This window comes from Scyliorhinus canicula, chromosome 22 (genome assembly GCF_902713615.1).
Source record: "Scyliorhinus canicula chromosome 22, sScyCan1.1, whole genome shotgun sequence".
NCBI lineage: Eukaryota > Metazoa > Chordata > Chondrichthyes > Carcharhiniformes > Scyliorhinidae > Scyliorhinus > Scyliorhinus canicula.
In genome coordinates this window covers 12764973-12781300 of record NC_052167.1, presented here as the reverse complement: position 1 = coordinate 12781300, position 16328 = coordinate 12764973, and the positions used below count along the sequence as shown (strand labels likewise).

The 16328-nt window shown below is 42.3% G+C and overlaps 1 protein-coding gene across 16 annotated transcripts in view; it reads right to left on the bottom strand.

Annotated features, from left to right (window-relative positions):
• Positions 1–16328, bottom strand: part of dlg5a (discs, large homolog 5a (Drosophila)) — a 220779-nt gene that overhangs the window by 80787 nt on the left and 123664 nt on the right. For 9 of the 16 annotated variants that reach the window (XM_038783233.1, XM_038783226.1, XM_038783227.1 and 6 more), the window contains 4 exons: positions 10990–11261; positions 9216–9528; positions 5684–5914; positions 1808–2007 (listed from right to left, as the gene is read on the bottom strand). In XM_038783233.1, coding sequence (XP_038639161.1) covers positions 1808–2007; positions 5684–5914; positions 9216–9528; positions 10990–11261 — 1016 coding nt within the window. The remainder of the gene's footprint in view (positions 1–1807; positions 2008–5683; positions 5915–9215; positions 9529–10989; positions 11262–16328) is intronic. The other 7 variants (XM_038783230.1, XM_038783238.1, XM_038783237.1 and 4 more) reach the window with 3 other exon arrangements.

The window sequence follows — 16328 nt, the reverse complement described above, 5'->3', positions numbered from 1 at the left end:
CTGTCATACTCTCTCCCACTCTCCACGCTGAAATGCCTGCCAGTAATCACTACCAAAGCTGTATTATAAACAATGGCCCAAATCATCCGGTCAACGTTGGAACTGCTGTGCCCGATGCTGACCAGACAGAAAGCTACTCACTTACCTGGACAGATTTAAAAAGGCCAGACTTCCAATCCACAATGTAGAAAATCTCCCTCAGCGAGGGAATCACAGAGAGAGAGAAAGAGAATCAGCGCAAAAGCCACACTCCCCCTTCACGGCACTAGCTGCCACGGGGAAGTTTAAATGCCTGGTGGGAATGTCAATGAATGGGTGAGAGGATGAATGAGCGAACTGGTAGCGCGGGTGGATGTGAGGGTAAGTACATAGGGTGGGGAGGTAAGTGGGTAGGTTGAGAGGATGGTGGGTGGGTAGGCTGGTGGATGTGTAGATTGGTAGGATGAACGACCGTGCAGGTGGGTCAGGAGGGGTTGTCAGGTCGGATCTGGGGAATAATTGGGTGGTGGGGCTGGTGGGGTTGTGTCGGGGGTGGTGTGGCTGTATTCAGGGTGGTGAGGTTGTGTCAGGGGTGGTGAGGTTGTGTCAGGGGCGGTGACGTTGTGTCGGAGGTGGTGTGGCTGTGTCGGAGGTGGTGAGGCTGTGTCGGGGATGGTGAGGTTGTGTCGGGGATGGTGAGGCTGTGTCGGGGGTGGTGAGGCTGTGTCGGGGGTGGTGAGGTTGTGTCGGGGGTGGAGGCTGTGTCGGGGGTGGTGAGGTTGTGTCGGGGTGGTGAGGTTGTGTCGGGGGTTGGAAGGCTGTGTCGGGGGTGGTGAGGTTGTGTCGGGGGTGGTGAGGCTGTGTCGGGGGTGGTGAGGCTGTGTCGGGGGTGGTGAGGCTGTGTCGGGGGTGGTGAGGCTGTGTCGGGGGTGGTGAGGCTGTGTCGGGGGTGGTGAGGCTGTGTCGGGGGTGGTGAGGCTGTGTCGGGGGTGGTGAGGCTGTGTCGGGGGTGGTGAGGTTGTGTCGGGGGTGGTGAGGCTGTGTCGGGGGTGGTGAGGCTGTGTCGGGGGTGGTGAGGCTGTGTCGGGGGTGGTGAGGCTGTGTCGGGGGTGGTGAGGCTGTGTCGGGGGTGGTGAGGCTGTGTCGGGGGTGGTGAGGCTGTGTCGGGGGTGGTGAGGCTGTGTCGGGGGTGGTGAAGCTGTGTCGGGGGTGGTGAGGCTGTGTCGGGGGTGGTGAGGTTGTGTCGGGGATGGTGAGGTTGTGTCGGGGGTGGTGAGGCTGTGTCGGGGGTGGTGAGGTTGTGTCGGGGGTGGTGAGGCTGTGTCAGGGAGGTGTGGCTTGGTCAGGAGGAGTTAGTCAAAGGTCGAAGGACAGTTGGGGGAGGGGGATTGGGGGCTTTAATGTCAGTGATTGGGGGTGTCAGTTGTATAGTTATCCAGGAGTCAGACGCGGATTTTTCTGACTAGCGTTTTCTTGGTAACCATCTAGGTAAGGATGTTGGAACTATCCAAAATCTCCGATTCGCGCAAAGTCCGGGACATTCTCGGAGGGCCCTGGTAACTGGGGAATTGCCTGACCGAAATTCAAGCTTCTAGGGCAATTCCCAGAGTCAAGATGTGTGACTTCCGTTGGGTTCCGATGCCCATCTTGGGCTGTTTGGTCCAGTCTCTGATGATCCAGAGACCCAAGATCTGGTGACTTGGCTAGAACATCTGGAACTATATCCAGGACGTGTTACTGCCTTCTCAGTAGAAAACTGGAACTCTTAGAGGAGAGGCATAAACGCGTAATTAATTTTTAAATGCAAATGGCCCACAAGTGCACTCACCGTATGCTTTCTCTTTCTGCAACTATCTTATCCCGTTCTTGGAATGCCCAATCTCGCCTACGTTTAGCTACTTCTGCCTCCTGTATTCCTTCCTTCAGTTCCTGGGACATTGCCTCACACTGTTTCCGAAGCATCTCAATCTCCTTACTGGCCCTTTCCATGTCCAATGTGGCTGAATCTTGTTTCTGTAAATTCAAACACTAAACAATTTGTGCTGCTTTGAACATTTTTAGTGATCTAAAAATCAACTATTGTGAATATAGAAAAACAAAACAAAAAACAACATGTGTACAATATGTCAAAAAATAGAAAAGAGTTATTCAGTGCCAGATGTGAGGGTATGCCAGATGTTCACATATTTTAAAAAATTAAACAGGGAGCCTATTGTAAAAAAACATTTAATCTTGCGAAGGACAAGATATTTTTATTCAGTCGTTCTTTGGTCACTGGTGTTAATTTTGAAGATTGTTACTACTGTCTTTATTAATTTACACCATTTTCAAAAGAACAATGAGACAGCTTTCCAAATGTTGATGTGGCACGAATCGTTGTTATATTTAGCCAAGAAACGGAACAAAAACTGTCATTTGTCTGGTGCCTTTCACATCTTCAGGAACTCCCCATGTGCTTTATACACAGTTAATTTTTTTTGGGAGAAAGACTGCTATTATATGCACAAACACAGTAACCATTTTGTACATAGCAAGACCCAGAAGCATCAAATGCAACAAATTGAAGGAAAAATAATTTCAATTGGGTTTGTTTTGGTTTTGGCTGAGTTTCGGAAGAACTGTAATAGTGGCTAGGCAAAATAACCACACCTATGTTACACCGAGACTGCGACAGTAAGTGCCTAATTGTATGATCATTGAGATCACACAATTCGTACTTAGTGATCACTTGAGGTATTTATTGTTCATTAACCAATGTAAGTGATTACTGATTGACCTAAACTACTTTTAAACATGGAGATCAGTGGATGCAAACAGCATTTGATGAACTTATGCTTACTGAAAATTCACAAAAAATTGCTTATTTCTTCTAATGGAACAATGTAATTTAAAATAACTGAATAATGTGACTGTAAGTTTTTACTTTTGCCTTTAAGGTAAAGGAAATGTTCATACTATTGTCACTTGAAGAGTGGAAGACAATGAGCAGGATAATTAAAAAGAAAAGCTGCAAATGCAGAAATCTGGAATAGAAATAGAAGATGCCACAAATACTCAGCAGGATTCCTCCGAATAGTAGTTCATGGAGACCAGCCTCCTCATCCTGCCCCACATTTGCAAAGAGGTGCTCCTCAAGCCATACATAACCAATTCTGTTTCTCTCTAAGGGTGAGAGATGCCTATGGTCCTTCATGGACTATGGCTATTAATTACCTACCACCTTCTGTGAAGCCAGGACAACAGGTGGTCAGTACGTATTCCACAGCTTCATCACCCTTGTCTACTTCCCTCACGGGTGGCAAAAAGAGTAGTAGAAAAATAAAAGTAATGCTCTTTAGACAGAGAAACATGATGAATGACAGAAGGAGGTATATCTTATTTTGGTTGCAGAGTGGCCACCAAATAGGAATGGGATGGTAGCAAAATAAAGGATTGCTGAATGTTGTACTGGTTATCAGAAAGCTGCAAAAACGTTTGCAAAAGGCTAAGCTAAAAATGGTACAGATCAGATAAAAAGGTCATGCTCCTTAATTGACCCATTGTTCAGCAGAAGGAACCCCAAATAAGATTGAATGGAAGTGCTGAAATAATTGGAAGCCCAGGATAAGGAGGAAAAAGGTCTAAGTTACCTGTTCTCCTGGTGAAGCTATCATCTAATGGGTGTCCATTAAAAGAAAACCCATGACCAAAGGATTTGAAGGCCAGTAATAGTATGAATCTATTCTAGAAAGGGCTACCCATCAAAACATTGCATGTAGAGTCAGTCACATTGGGATGCAAGAACAACTGGCATCTTCTATCCCTTCCATATTGCAAGGCAAATTGGACACACAAGTTACAGTTCATAAAGACTGAAAATTGCTCCGCAGTGGGCATCAAAAAAATTCTAGTTGCCTTGCAAAACCCAGTCCAATGATGACATGAATGCTTGGTTGTTAACAGAATTCCCTCAACACAATATCATTCCTGGAGGGTGTTCGGGAGAGGGTCAAGAGGAGACAGAAGTACCAGCTGCTATCATCACTCTTCAGAGGTTGCACAGGATGTCAATCTTCTGTTAAAACTCAATATCATATGATGGACAAAGTTGTTGTAGTCATAATCAACAATTCTTGGAAACAGCCACTAAGAGAGAATATAAAGCTTTCATGCCGTGCCCGCCAGAGACAGACGTGGACACGGTGTAAAACTCCATCTACAAGACTCACTCTTGTCCACCTATCAAAACAATTGTCAGAAACCATGAGTTGGAAGAAGGCAAGTGCCTATTGTCGAAAATTGACCAGGGACACCAGCTAATGAAGATAATGCCAGCACCAAAGACTCAGGGAAAGGGACTTCAAGAAGAGCTGGTGTTTCATAGTGGAGGAATATTGCACTGCAACGAGTGCAACAACAAAACAAACCCACACCCATAAACATCATGCTTTTAAAGCAGTGACAATGCATGCCAATGCTGAAGTTGAGATAAGTACTGTAACTTTTTGTCACAAGTATTATTTTCCTCTTCTACATTACTTCTACAGCGAAATACAGTGCAGTTCAAAGCTTTCTCATCTGGACTTAAATTTCTAAATCAGAAACCTCCAAACCAAGACTAATTCACAGCTTTGGGGACTCTGTCATGGGTTCCTACTCAATTTGACTTAGTTATTGTGAAGAAAGACTTGCATCTATTCAGTGACTTTCACAACCTCCGTACATCTTCACAGCCAAGGAAGCATTTTTGAAGTATAGCTACCACTGTGGGAAACACGGCAGCTAATTTTCACAGAAGGTGGTCACACAAACAGCAATGTGACAATGGCTAGGTAACCTGTTTTGGGGAGTAACTTTCTCTCAGTACTGCACTGGAATATCAGCCTCGATTTTGAGCTCAGGTTCCTGGAGAGCACTTGAACCCACAATATTTTGACTCAGAAGTTACCACTTGCTGAAAGACATTCCAACATTTAAATATTAGTAAACTGTGGGTAATGACTGTTGCTTCAGTTCAGTTACAATGGATATCCAATGGTTAGAAAAACAATTTAAACCATTGCAAGAGTGTTTCCAAATATATTGGAACATATGAACTGTTATCGCTTGCGGATTCACCACAACAGAGAGGCATTAGTGATAGATAGTGCCTGCATTACCACATATATATAAATATATATACAATATATTATATGTATAGTTTAATCCGTAGTCAGAGTGGGCAGTAACTCAACAAAGGAAAAGATAACGGTTGCTGAATTTTTCCATTGGTTTTTGTATTTTCCAATATGACTGCGGCCAAAACGTCCTGGCAGCCAATGTTTCGACTTAGCCAAAGGAGGACAACATTTTTTTGGATAATTTTTGACTAAACTGAGCAGAATTTCTGCCGTACTATTAGCTGGTCCCCTTCCCCAGGTACTTGACAGTAAGCCGCTCCCTGATGCTCTCGGCAGAATGAACAAGACTGTGGTGATAGCCAATATTCTAGTTCTACTTCAGAACTTTCATTTTCTTGAAAGGCAAATTCCAATTCTAAGAAACCAGCAATACATTACATCTGTGTAGTGATTTGCCAAGAGCTGAAATTCTCCTTTAAAAGGCGACATTTAAAACTTCTAGTTTTTATAATTCGTGCAAAAATGCAATGGGGTATTCAGGATTAAAAGGAAAGGTATAATAGATAGCAGTGAACGAAACAACTCCATACAAGGGCAAAATTCACCTGTCGGGCCTGGTAGTACTCCCGCAGCAACTGATCTCTCTGGATGATAGCTTCTGTTCTTTCCTTCCTAGCAACATCTCTCTCTTCTTTCACAGTCTCAATATCCTTACAAGCCTGATCAAGCTCCTTTTGAGCTTCTGCTTTGTCCTTCACTTCATGGCAGTATTTCTCCAGCAGTTCATTCCTCTCACAGATAGCATGATCTCGTTCTACCAACGCAGAATGAAGCTCCTGAAATTTAGTCGCAACACACAAATCACATCACTGTTTTAATCCAAGAAAGTAAAAACACTGTCGTGCACGTTGCTCCCACCTTGAACCCAAATATAGTTGTACTTTCAGACAATGCACTCTGCAACATTTCTGTGACCGTTTTAGTTGGATTCAGTTGTTTATGTCAGGAAGGGATTACTTTACATTAAACTTTCTCCCCCTTTTCAAGAGAAACGTGAATCAAAATATGTTATTGAAAGAGTTTGACATCTCATGCCTGCAAACATTTAAAGGCACAATGTGTGGTTGAATCACCTTGATAGCTATGTGAAAGACCAATTTGATTTTTCTTTTGTTTCTCTACTTTAATCTGGTGACCGTGTTTTATTTTTGGATTTCTTTTTACTCTTTCGATTTTAGCAATAAATAATCACCTTCAATTTCACGTCTTCCTTCTGAATATACCTCTCTGGTTGAGAGGCCATGTGCGTAATGCACTCAAACTGATGTGCTGTCAAACTGCTGGTGAATGCACAATGACTGGCCCTTTCCATGGTCATAGAGGGGGATTTCTAACCCTTGCCTCGGCTGTCAATACCACAACTAACCCCAGGAACAGGGAGATTTGTGAGCAAGTTCCTATTTTTTACTACTGCGCCGCACAGAGGACTTATCATTGTGCCATGTCTTATTTTACTTCAAAAGCATATTCTTTTAATCCTTTGATCAACTTGCAATTCCAGCAATTTGTTTAATGCCCAATTTTCTGACCAAGCATTATATTTCAATATTCAATATAATGCCATCACGCAGGTCGAATATTGAAACACATTAATCTGACAATTAATTTTATTACAGTGAGGTGGAACTTATTCAAGCCACTTGACTGTTTTGCGCTACAAACCTGCCCAACCATTGTGACCTAAAGATACATAATAACACACTCCTTTGTAACCTCCAGTTAAGTAAAGTCTATCACTACAGCTTGCATCATGAAATATAGCCATGCATGCCTGCCATTCATTCTAGTTTGCCACAATGTCCACTGACACCAAAAAGTAAAATAAAACTTGACTGGCATCTGCTCTGTAACTTCAGTTCATTGGGATGGATCTTGTTGGAGAAATAATGGTGTGTTAATGTTGCGTGTCATTATTAATATGCAAATCGGCCACAGAGTTCAGGGATTAAGAGGTAAACCATGAGTTGTGAATCTCAGGACTTGCTGACTGGTTTACTGCACTCTGTTATTTGCTTTGCACAATGAGCATTTTGCCCTTGGCCTCCATGTACTTTGAAGAACTTGCTGGGTTTGGACATCAATTGTCCATTAAACCTGTCATAGAAACTAAAGGAAGATAAAGAGCATTAAGTACCGTTCATGATTTTTTTTAAGGCAACCATTCAACCTCACTGGCCCAGAAAGGGGACAATCTTACTCCTACATGTAGTCAATTGTGGCGAGAGATTTTTAAAACATCATATTTTAAAATGTTTTCCTACTTTTCCTTTCCTCTACCTCGAAATCCAATTTTTCTTTGTCTCTTGATCTTGCTTTCCGTATCTGATTGGATTCTAATTCATTCTTTTTTGTCATTCCTCTTGTTTCTTCTCCAATTTTTCAATTCCATTGATTAAGGAGATATACTGTGCCCCCCAACCTTCGCAGCCCCCCCCCCCCTTCCTCACCCCCATCCCACGATCGAGACAGCATTTTGCCCTTGCCACATGTTATCAGCTCACACTTCCAGCAATACAAAAACAGATTTGAGCTGAGGGGTGCAGGAAAGTGTTGAACAACCAGGTTGTGCCATGAAATTCCCAATCCAACAAGATCCAGTCCAATGTATGGTACAGAGATTAACCGTGTCTTAAAGACTCTACATATATCAATGAGTTTGGATGGGGCAGATAACGGATGGAACTTTGAACAATTGCAACAAAATAATTTGAATGATTACATCTCATCAGCATTCCGGCATGAAGTTCCAACTAGCTCAGAACAAGTACGAGTAGATACGAGACCACAGACCAGCGATCAAATGTTCCTCCACATTACAAGACAAACAAAACTCCCCGAGTGCAAATAGCAAAATCTCCAAAATGCATATATCAAAATGTTTGCGCAGGCTGCAAGAGATGGCGTGGGGTGCCAATATAAATAAAATTGAGTAATTTTCAGCTTTATTAGTTGGGAAGAAACAAAACCCATCCAATTTCCATCCCTCTAATTTCAACGGGAATAAAATCAGGCGTCTTCTAAAATGGGCTGGTGATCTACAACCCAGACAGCGCAGTTCAAAGTGATCCCCAATGTTTGGCTTCAAGACTATGTTATTTTTGGAAGGTGACGAAGGATGGAGGCCATGTGATACTGCTAATATAAATTCGTTGGTTCAGTAAAGCAGAAAATATTAGTATGTACTTCTCAAAGTTCCCAACTAAATACCTTTCATGCAAAATCGCAGTAAGTGTCAGTGGAATGAGTCATAACTTAACTGAGCCACATTTTAATAAAGGCCTTTGCTAAACTGCAAGTAGCACACCTAGAATAATGCATTTGTTTTCCCTTAATCAATGCTCTAATGTCACAAGGCTGAATTTGGGAACTGGATATTATAAGTGCCGAAAAGAATTTCAAATTCTATGGCTCTAATTAGATGCTTTTATTTTGCCTGCTGCGTGTTTTACTAATCACAATGAGCTTCAGAATAAGATAAAGCACACTACATAATTTTTGAACCATACTATAATTGTTAGTTTCAACTGTTTGATTGGACAGTTCTCAACAATACTGGATGGAGTACTCTATTATAACATACTAACTATTTTAAAAAGATTAACCTCCACCTAAGTTATAATTGTGAAGAGGTTGAAAAGTCAATATCCTTGGGAATGCAAAACTGCTACTGTCAGAAACTGCAGATTGCTTATTCAGGGCTTGAAGATATAAGGATACCACTTTCCTTTGAAGTTGTCTGCAACAAGCTGCTCTACCTCATTTTTTTTACTTGATAATATATGAAGCGTTTTATTGAAAAAAATTGTTGGACCACAGCTGCTTACCACGGGAAATGATGAAAAGAGAAACTGGCGACTATTAGCTATCCAAAAACCTGAGTAAAGTACCACAGATTGATTTTCAATTCACTTCTTAAAATGCGTAGCATGAATGAGAACAACAAAACAGTAAAATATCACACTACTTCTTTTATATAGAGAAACCGAGGTGTGGATACGTAGTCAGAAAAATGGACTATCAAAGGAAGTAAGGAAAGAAACTGGGGGCGCATTGAAAGGATATCCTGTTTGGCCTTACCTGACGAAGAGCTTCAAGTTCTTCACCAGCCACTTTTCTCTCTGATGAGGTGTTCTTTAGATGACCCTGTGCCAATTCTAGTTCTGTCTGTAGCTTGTCAATCTCTTTGTGTACTTGGTCTCTTTCACTCATAACTAGGCGGTATTCATTCAGTACCGTATCCCTCTCTTCCTTGTATTTCTCTGCATCCTTCATTGCTTTCAGCTGTAATGTCTTGTATCGAGTCACCTCACTTTGTAACCGTTCCATTTCCCTTTGGAGCTCTTTGTTCTGTACCGTTGTTTTACTCAACTCGTGCTGGATTAAATCATACCTTTAGAAACAAAGTCAAAAGTAGAGAAGTTCATTTATTTTCCCAATTAAAACTACCACGAAGATCATTTTGCCGGAACAAATATGCGTATTCTTTACTTTTCCTTAAGCATTTCAAACAATAATGGAAGGTTCAGTGGAAATACAAAGAATTTCAGAATGGATCATCATTTCAGTATTTCATCTTTTAAATCTTGGCCTCCACTTCTTCTATCACTTACACTCCAAACACAATATTTAATGATAAAATCCTTGTAGTGAAGAAAGAGCCTTTATAGATGAATGCTCTCACAAACAGCATTCTTATTGCAATCATATTTCGTGCACTATGAAGAGACGGGTGGTTTTTAAGTTGGTTTTCACAAAATGCTTGCCATTCTGTTTAGAAAAACAGGATCACCTAGGGGGTGAAAAAACTCCAAAATCAGTACTGCAGCTCATACACCAATAGCAGCATTTATTCAAACCTGTACAATTTCCAGCTTCCTGCGGACTTTTATCTCCCTCACTATAAGCAGTAGTGTGAACTTTTGCTCTAACCCTCACAGGAGCAACATATCCAAGGCTGAGAACTCTGCTGTGCAAAATACCGAGAACCTGCATAACACCACTCCTTGATATCATATGTACCATTTACCACACCTCAAAATTATAACTTTCATTTGGGCTTCGCAAAACTCACCAAGTCTATAGCAACACATTTTTGCTATTACTCAATGCATATTTAATTTACAATTTTGAAAAATTGTTTTTTTGCCATCAAATTTAAGAATGGTAGGTCACTGGCAGGCGGAGTACAGGAGAATCTCCTAAGTTTAAGTTTAAAAAAATGAGATGAAGAGGCGGCACATGCAGTGATTAGCAATGGGACTATGGGGCTGAGGACCCGGGTTCGAATCCCGGCCCTGGTTCCGTGTGGAGTTTGCACATTTTCCCCGTGTTTGCGTGGGTTTCACCCCCACAACCCAGTGATGTGTAAGTTAGGTGGATTGGCCACACTAAATTGCCCCTTAATTGGAATAAATAAATAAAATTACTTGGGTACTCTAAATTTATTTTTAAAAAATGTAAATCATTTTTAAAATGAGATGAAGGGAGAGATACACTGGAAACTTGAAAAGCCACAATTGAATAAAATCATATGCTAAGGGTGTAAGTCGACTGTTTTTCTCCACTGTCCTGAAACTGATAGACATCTAAACAGTTGCGAAAATAAAGTGACTAAAAATAATCACACCATCACACTCACCTGTTCCATTACACAATGTAATCTCTGATACCACCCTCCCCTCTTAAGAGTTCAGTGTTCCAAAAATGCAATATTAAACATGCCTCAAAACGCTAGATTGTCAAAGATTGTCCTTGCGCCCTTTATAATGGATTCATATTCTGCCTTCCTCATACCACATTTTTTTGGGAGAGGTATATACAACAAATATTGTGTGTCAGGTTAGTCCTTCACCTCTTCAATGTAGATAAGTACTGTTGCTGAATTGATGTTTTCTCCACAACAGCAGCGTCCGTCTGCTTCATCAGCATCTCGTTCTGTTTCTGAAAGCGCCGATTCTCCTCTTCCACCCGCTCCAGACGGCTGAGGTCAGTGTTATGATTGGCAATCTTCTCATTGTACCGTTTTCTTAGTGCATCATAATCTTTCTTTAAACCTTCTAATTTGTCCATGGCAGTATCGTATAGTTTATTTAGAATCTCAGATGAGCCATTTTCCCTCATAACCTGCAAATAACCAAAGAAAATTGAATCCATTCATTCTGGCCCAAATCTCAAGAGCTACTTATGCTGGTGTCTTACTATTTTAAAAAGCTCTGACACTGCTGGTGGATTTCATCACGGTCCAACATATTTTGAACAGCCCTTTACAAGATATTGTGGCATTTTATTCTGCCACTGATCGGCCACATCGCAACAAGTTTCTGTTTCCCACTTAGCTTCCATACAAATTTTATGCTTTTTATAAACAATTGTTGTTAATGTGGCCTTGGTGTTCATAAGAGTGAATATAATGAAAAAATTACAGTCTGATGTGGCTCTGTTGTCCATCGTAACATGATTTTCTAGAGGAACAAAATTCAATAGGCATATTCCCACTCCTGCTCTGCCCTCACCAACTTACCTGCTCTTTCAAGCAACAAATACAAATAAAGAAAAAACGGGCCCAGAGCTATGAAAATATGTCAGTGGTAAACAAAATTCGAATTAAATTGAATGAAGTGTGTCCAAGTCTAACCACGGTTTAGTTAAAATTATTCCTCCTGGCTGAAGAGCTTTGGTCTTCATGCACCAGGAAGGTCTCAAGTTTTCTCCTTGGTTGGTGTTGAGTTGCCTGATCTCAACCTTGGGGTAGAGATCCCACAAATGACTGCAGTGCCCTGGTTAGGACAAATTGGCCACCACAGACTCCTAGTAGGAGTTGGCATGAGGAATTGTGCCCCATGTACAAAGAACAATACAGCACAGGAAAAGGCCCTTCGGCGACCATGGTACCTGCCTAAACTAAAACAGTCTGCACTTGCGGAGTCCGTATCCTTCCATTCCCACCCTATTCATATATTTGTCTAGATGCCCCTTAAATGCCGTGATCGTAGCTGCTCCAATCACCTCCCCAGCACCGTGTTCCATATATTTACCATCCTCTGTGTAAAAAACTTGCCTCGCAATTCAGTTCTAAACTTTTCCCCACGCACTTTAACCCTATGTGCCCTAGTACCTGACTCTCCTACAATAGGAAAGAGCATCTGACGATCCACTCTGTCCATGCCACTCAATCTCATAGACCTCTATTAGGTCGCCTCTCAACCTCCATTGTTCCAGTGAGAACAGATTGAGTTTATCTAACATCACCTCATAGCTAATGCCCTCCATACCAGGCAACATCAGTCAACAGGCATGTCGGAACCAGTTTGGAACAGGATCAGGGGCATCTTTGATGTATTCCACAGGCCTGCCGACAATGCCAATGTTCACAAATTAACAACAACTAGAGCAAAGGTCTAGTAAATGACTTGTGCACCCGAGTAAAAAACTCACACCGGATGCAAAAGGACGACGAGATTAACTGAGCAAATCAGATTTCTTTGGATGTAAATCTCCAAAGAAATATTATTCCGCATTATGGTTCTTTGAAGCAGATACTAATTCTGTGGGTTATTGCTAACCGGTCTGCAGCATTTTGTCTGGTTTGGTTTTGATCTATCAGCTACATTTTCCAACCCAGTCTTTTTTCTCACTTAAAACATTTGAAAACGTAAGCAGAACAAGCTGCCATCTCCTCCAGTTAAGGCTAAATTGGCTAAGGTTTTACAACGGTCTTAAAACAAAGTATCAGCTCTCCAATGCATTCATTTTCATTCAGAAAAACGCCAACTCTGGTATCTTTGCAGCATTTTGAATGATAACCACTGAAACAAATTGCTTCTTCAACTATTCTCATCTCTTAGCGTTGACCACAAACTCAGTCAAAGGTGTGTGCCTGGCTAAGGAGAACAACCGAGGATGCAAGTGTCACGTTTCGACACATGATATCAAACATATAGCAACAGTAACAATCCCAAATAGAAATTCAATCTGTTCAAGTAATGAACTGAGTTTTTAAAAATAAAACAGACGAGGTGCTTGTATTAGTATTTGATAACAACAATGACATTAATTATGCATAATCTGCAACCAGATGAATTAGGAAAATCAAAGTAAACCTCAATGTAAAATTATCTAAAGCAGTTGCAACATCTGCAGTACGTTTTAACCTGCGTATTGGGGCGGAAGCACCAAACTGACCTCTGTGTGTTGCGCTATTTTGTCTATAAGCTGTCTTGTACTTCCCTTCATCTTTAGGACTATTGAAAGCAGACTTAGAAAACATAAATCCTGTTTCCCCCACAGTCGCAGAAGACCTGCTGCCCATTTTCCAAACCAGCCTCTAATGAGTTTACAGGAGGCACAAGGCAGTGGGGGTGGGGGGTGCCAGTGTGATAAAGGCAAAAAGACAATGGCCATAACTTCCTGGTTCGCCGGCGTCCCACGTAAGGGCTTACCAACAACTGCCCAGAAGCGTTAACGTCCTCTGGACAATTGTGCTGGGCTGTTGATCATCTGACAGAAACGATTAAAATCGCTGAACTTTCAATGGTTCTGCTAATTTTACTGATAGTTACTCTGAAAGAGTACGGGCAGTACAGTAGCACAAGTGGCGGGCACTGTGGCTTCACAGCGCCAGGGTCCCAGGTTCGATTCCCCGCTGGGTCACTGTCTGTGCGGAGTCTGCACGTTCTCCCCGTGTCTGCGTGGGTTTTCTCCGGGTGCTCCGGTTTCCTCCCATAGTCCAAAGACGTGCAGGTTAGGTGGATTGGCCATGATAAATTGCCCTTAATGTTCAAAAAGGTTGGAAGGGGTTATTGGGTTACGGGGATAGGGAGGAAGTGAAGGCTTAAGTGGGTCGGTGCAGACTCGATGGGCCGAATGGCCTCCTTCTGCACTGTGTGTTCTATGTTCTATGAGTTAGAGAGGACAGAAATCACTTCTAACTCCAGAGTAACTATTTAAACACTCAGATCCAGCCTTGCACGGGACACCCCGCACAAACACGACTACCCCGGGGGATCCCCACCCGCCCCCGACCGAGCCTCCGCCCACCCATTCTAAACCCCCCCTACCCCTGACCTGACCCCCCTCCCTGACTGACCAGACATCCCCCCCTTCAGTCCCATTCTCTAAACGTTATAACTTCACTGCTCACTATAAATTGCCCCTTTAAACCTCCCGTATACGGCAGCTACTGTTGTTAAAAGGGAGATCTCTCTGGCCCCAGTTAGTCCATGCCGATGCAACTGCGAGTTCACTTCGCTGATCCTGTCTCATCCAGCCTAAGTGAGGAAGGTGGGCGTGACAGGGGCAGCAGAATCCCAGTGAAGGTAAATCTGGCAGGAGTGGCAATCCAGCGCAGATTACCACTCTGCGGATGTTACGAGATTGAGTTTCTGTCAAAATCAACTGAACAAAGGAAGAAGAAATAATGTCCTGCGTCTTTCACAACTGCAGGATGTCCCAAATCGCTTCACAATGAGGTATCTCTCAAGTGTCGTCGCCAACTGTTGTAATATATTTGGTTACAGCAAACTGACACAAACAGCAATGTGATAATGATCAGATAATCTTGTTTTAGTGATGTTGATCGAGGGATAAATAGAACAAAGAACAAAGAAAAGTACAGCATAGGAATACACCCTTCGGCCCTCCAAGCCTGTGCCGACCATGCTGCCTGTCTAAACTAAAATCTTCTACACTTCTGGGGTCCGTATCCCTCTATTCCCATCCTATTCATGTATTTGTCAAGGTGCCCCTTAAACGTCACTATCGTCCCTGCTTCCACCACCTTCTCCAGCAGCGAGTTCCAGGCACCCACTACCCTCTGTGTAAAAAAACATTCCTCATACATCTCCTCTAAACCTTGCCCCTTAAAACCTAAAAGAACAACGGAAAAAATATTAGCCAGGACACTGGGGAGAATTACTGTGTCATAGGACTTTAACACAGGACTTCACCTGAGGAAGGAGCAGTGCTCCGAAAGCTCGTGTTTGAAACAAACCTGTTGGACTTTAACCTGGTGTTGAGAGACTTCTTACTGTGCTCACCCCAGTCCAACGCAGGCATCTCCACATCATAGGACTTTAAAGTTTGGAATTGCTAAGGTCACTCACACCAAATGATCCATGCATCAATGCACTAATGTTAAAATATACTGGATGGAAGAAAAAAATGAATTTGGGCAAGAAATTATCCCAAAAACCACAGTAAAACTTGCAGCTCTCAAAATAGACAGCAGATGGTGCCACACTCAAATCAGTGCAGTAACCAACTTCAAAGCAGTAGAGGGCAGCATGCACTATAAGAGGACAGCCCAAATGTCAACTTCCCTGGGCCAAACTAAACATTCCTTTAACCGGCAGTTTCAAACAAGGCTAAAGATGTGGTGCCAGATCAGATGTGGCCTATTGAGATGTGATTGCACCGTCTGGTGCTCAGTACGTGGGAACAGCTCAAAATTAAACTAAAAATGACAGAAAAGAAACAATGTGAACAAATTTTCCAACGTCTGGATGTATCTGCATCAGCTGCCCGACACACAGAATGGTATTTCAATGAAGGCTCTCCCCCACAGTTCCACCTCATAAAGCCCCTTTAAAATCAACTATAATTCATCAATTACAATCTCAGCACTTCACAAATCATGCATTATTTTCTGTCTGCATTGAGCTTTTGGACTTTAATTCTTTGAATTTGGTTAGCTACAATGAAGCTCCATGCATTAACCTGGTGCACCGTTAAGACAAAAATGCTTATTCCTGTAAACACATGTCTCACTTTGCTTCACAATCCAAAGGCAGCTGTCTCCAAATTTGAGCGGCTCTTGAAAGGTTTCACTCACGCCAAGGATGGTGGAAAAGCTCTCACTCACATTAAGTATCTGAATAGGCTCGAGGGCAAACCCACTCTAAATGCCTGAAACCAGGAAGTGGGGATTTCAGATCTCAATTAAATGTTCCTATATTTTCCCCTTGTGTGTACGTATGAAAGTGAGTATAGACAAAGTACGATGATGATGAATATGTTTGTATAACGAGAAAATGAAGGTGTGGTATGCACTAAAAGTGTTTAGAGCATGTTTTTTATTCAAGGAGGGATGTCAGTACTTGGGAAATGGGACATTTGTTTTTTTTTCCTTCAGTAATTAGGGCCCAAGTTTACCCAATTCAAAATGCACCCATTGCAGAGTTAAAATCGGGCCCC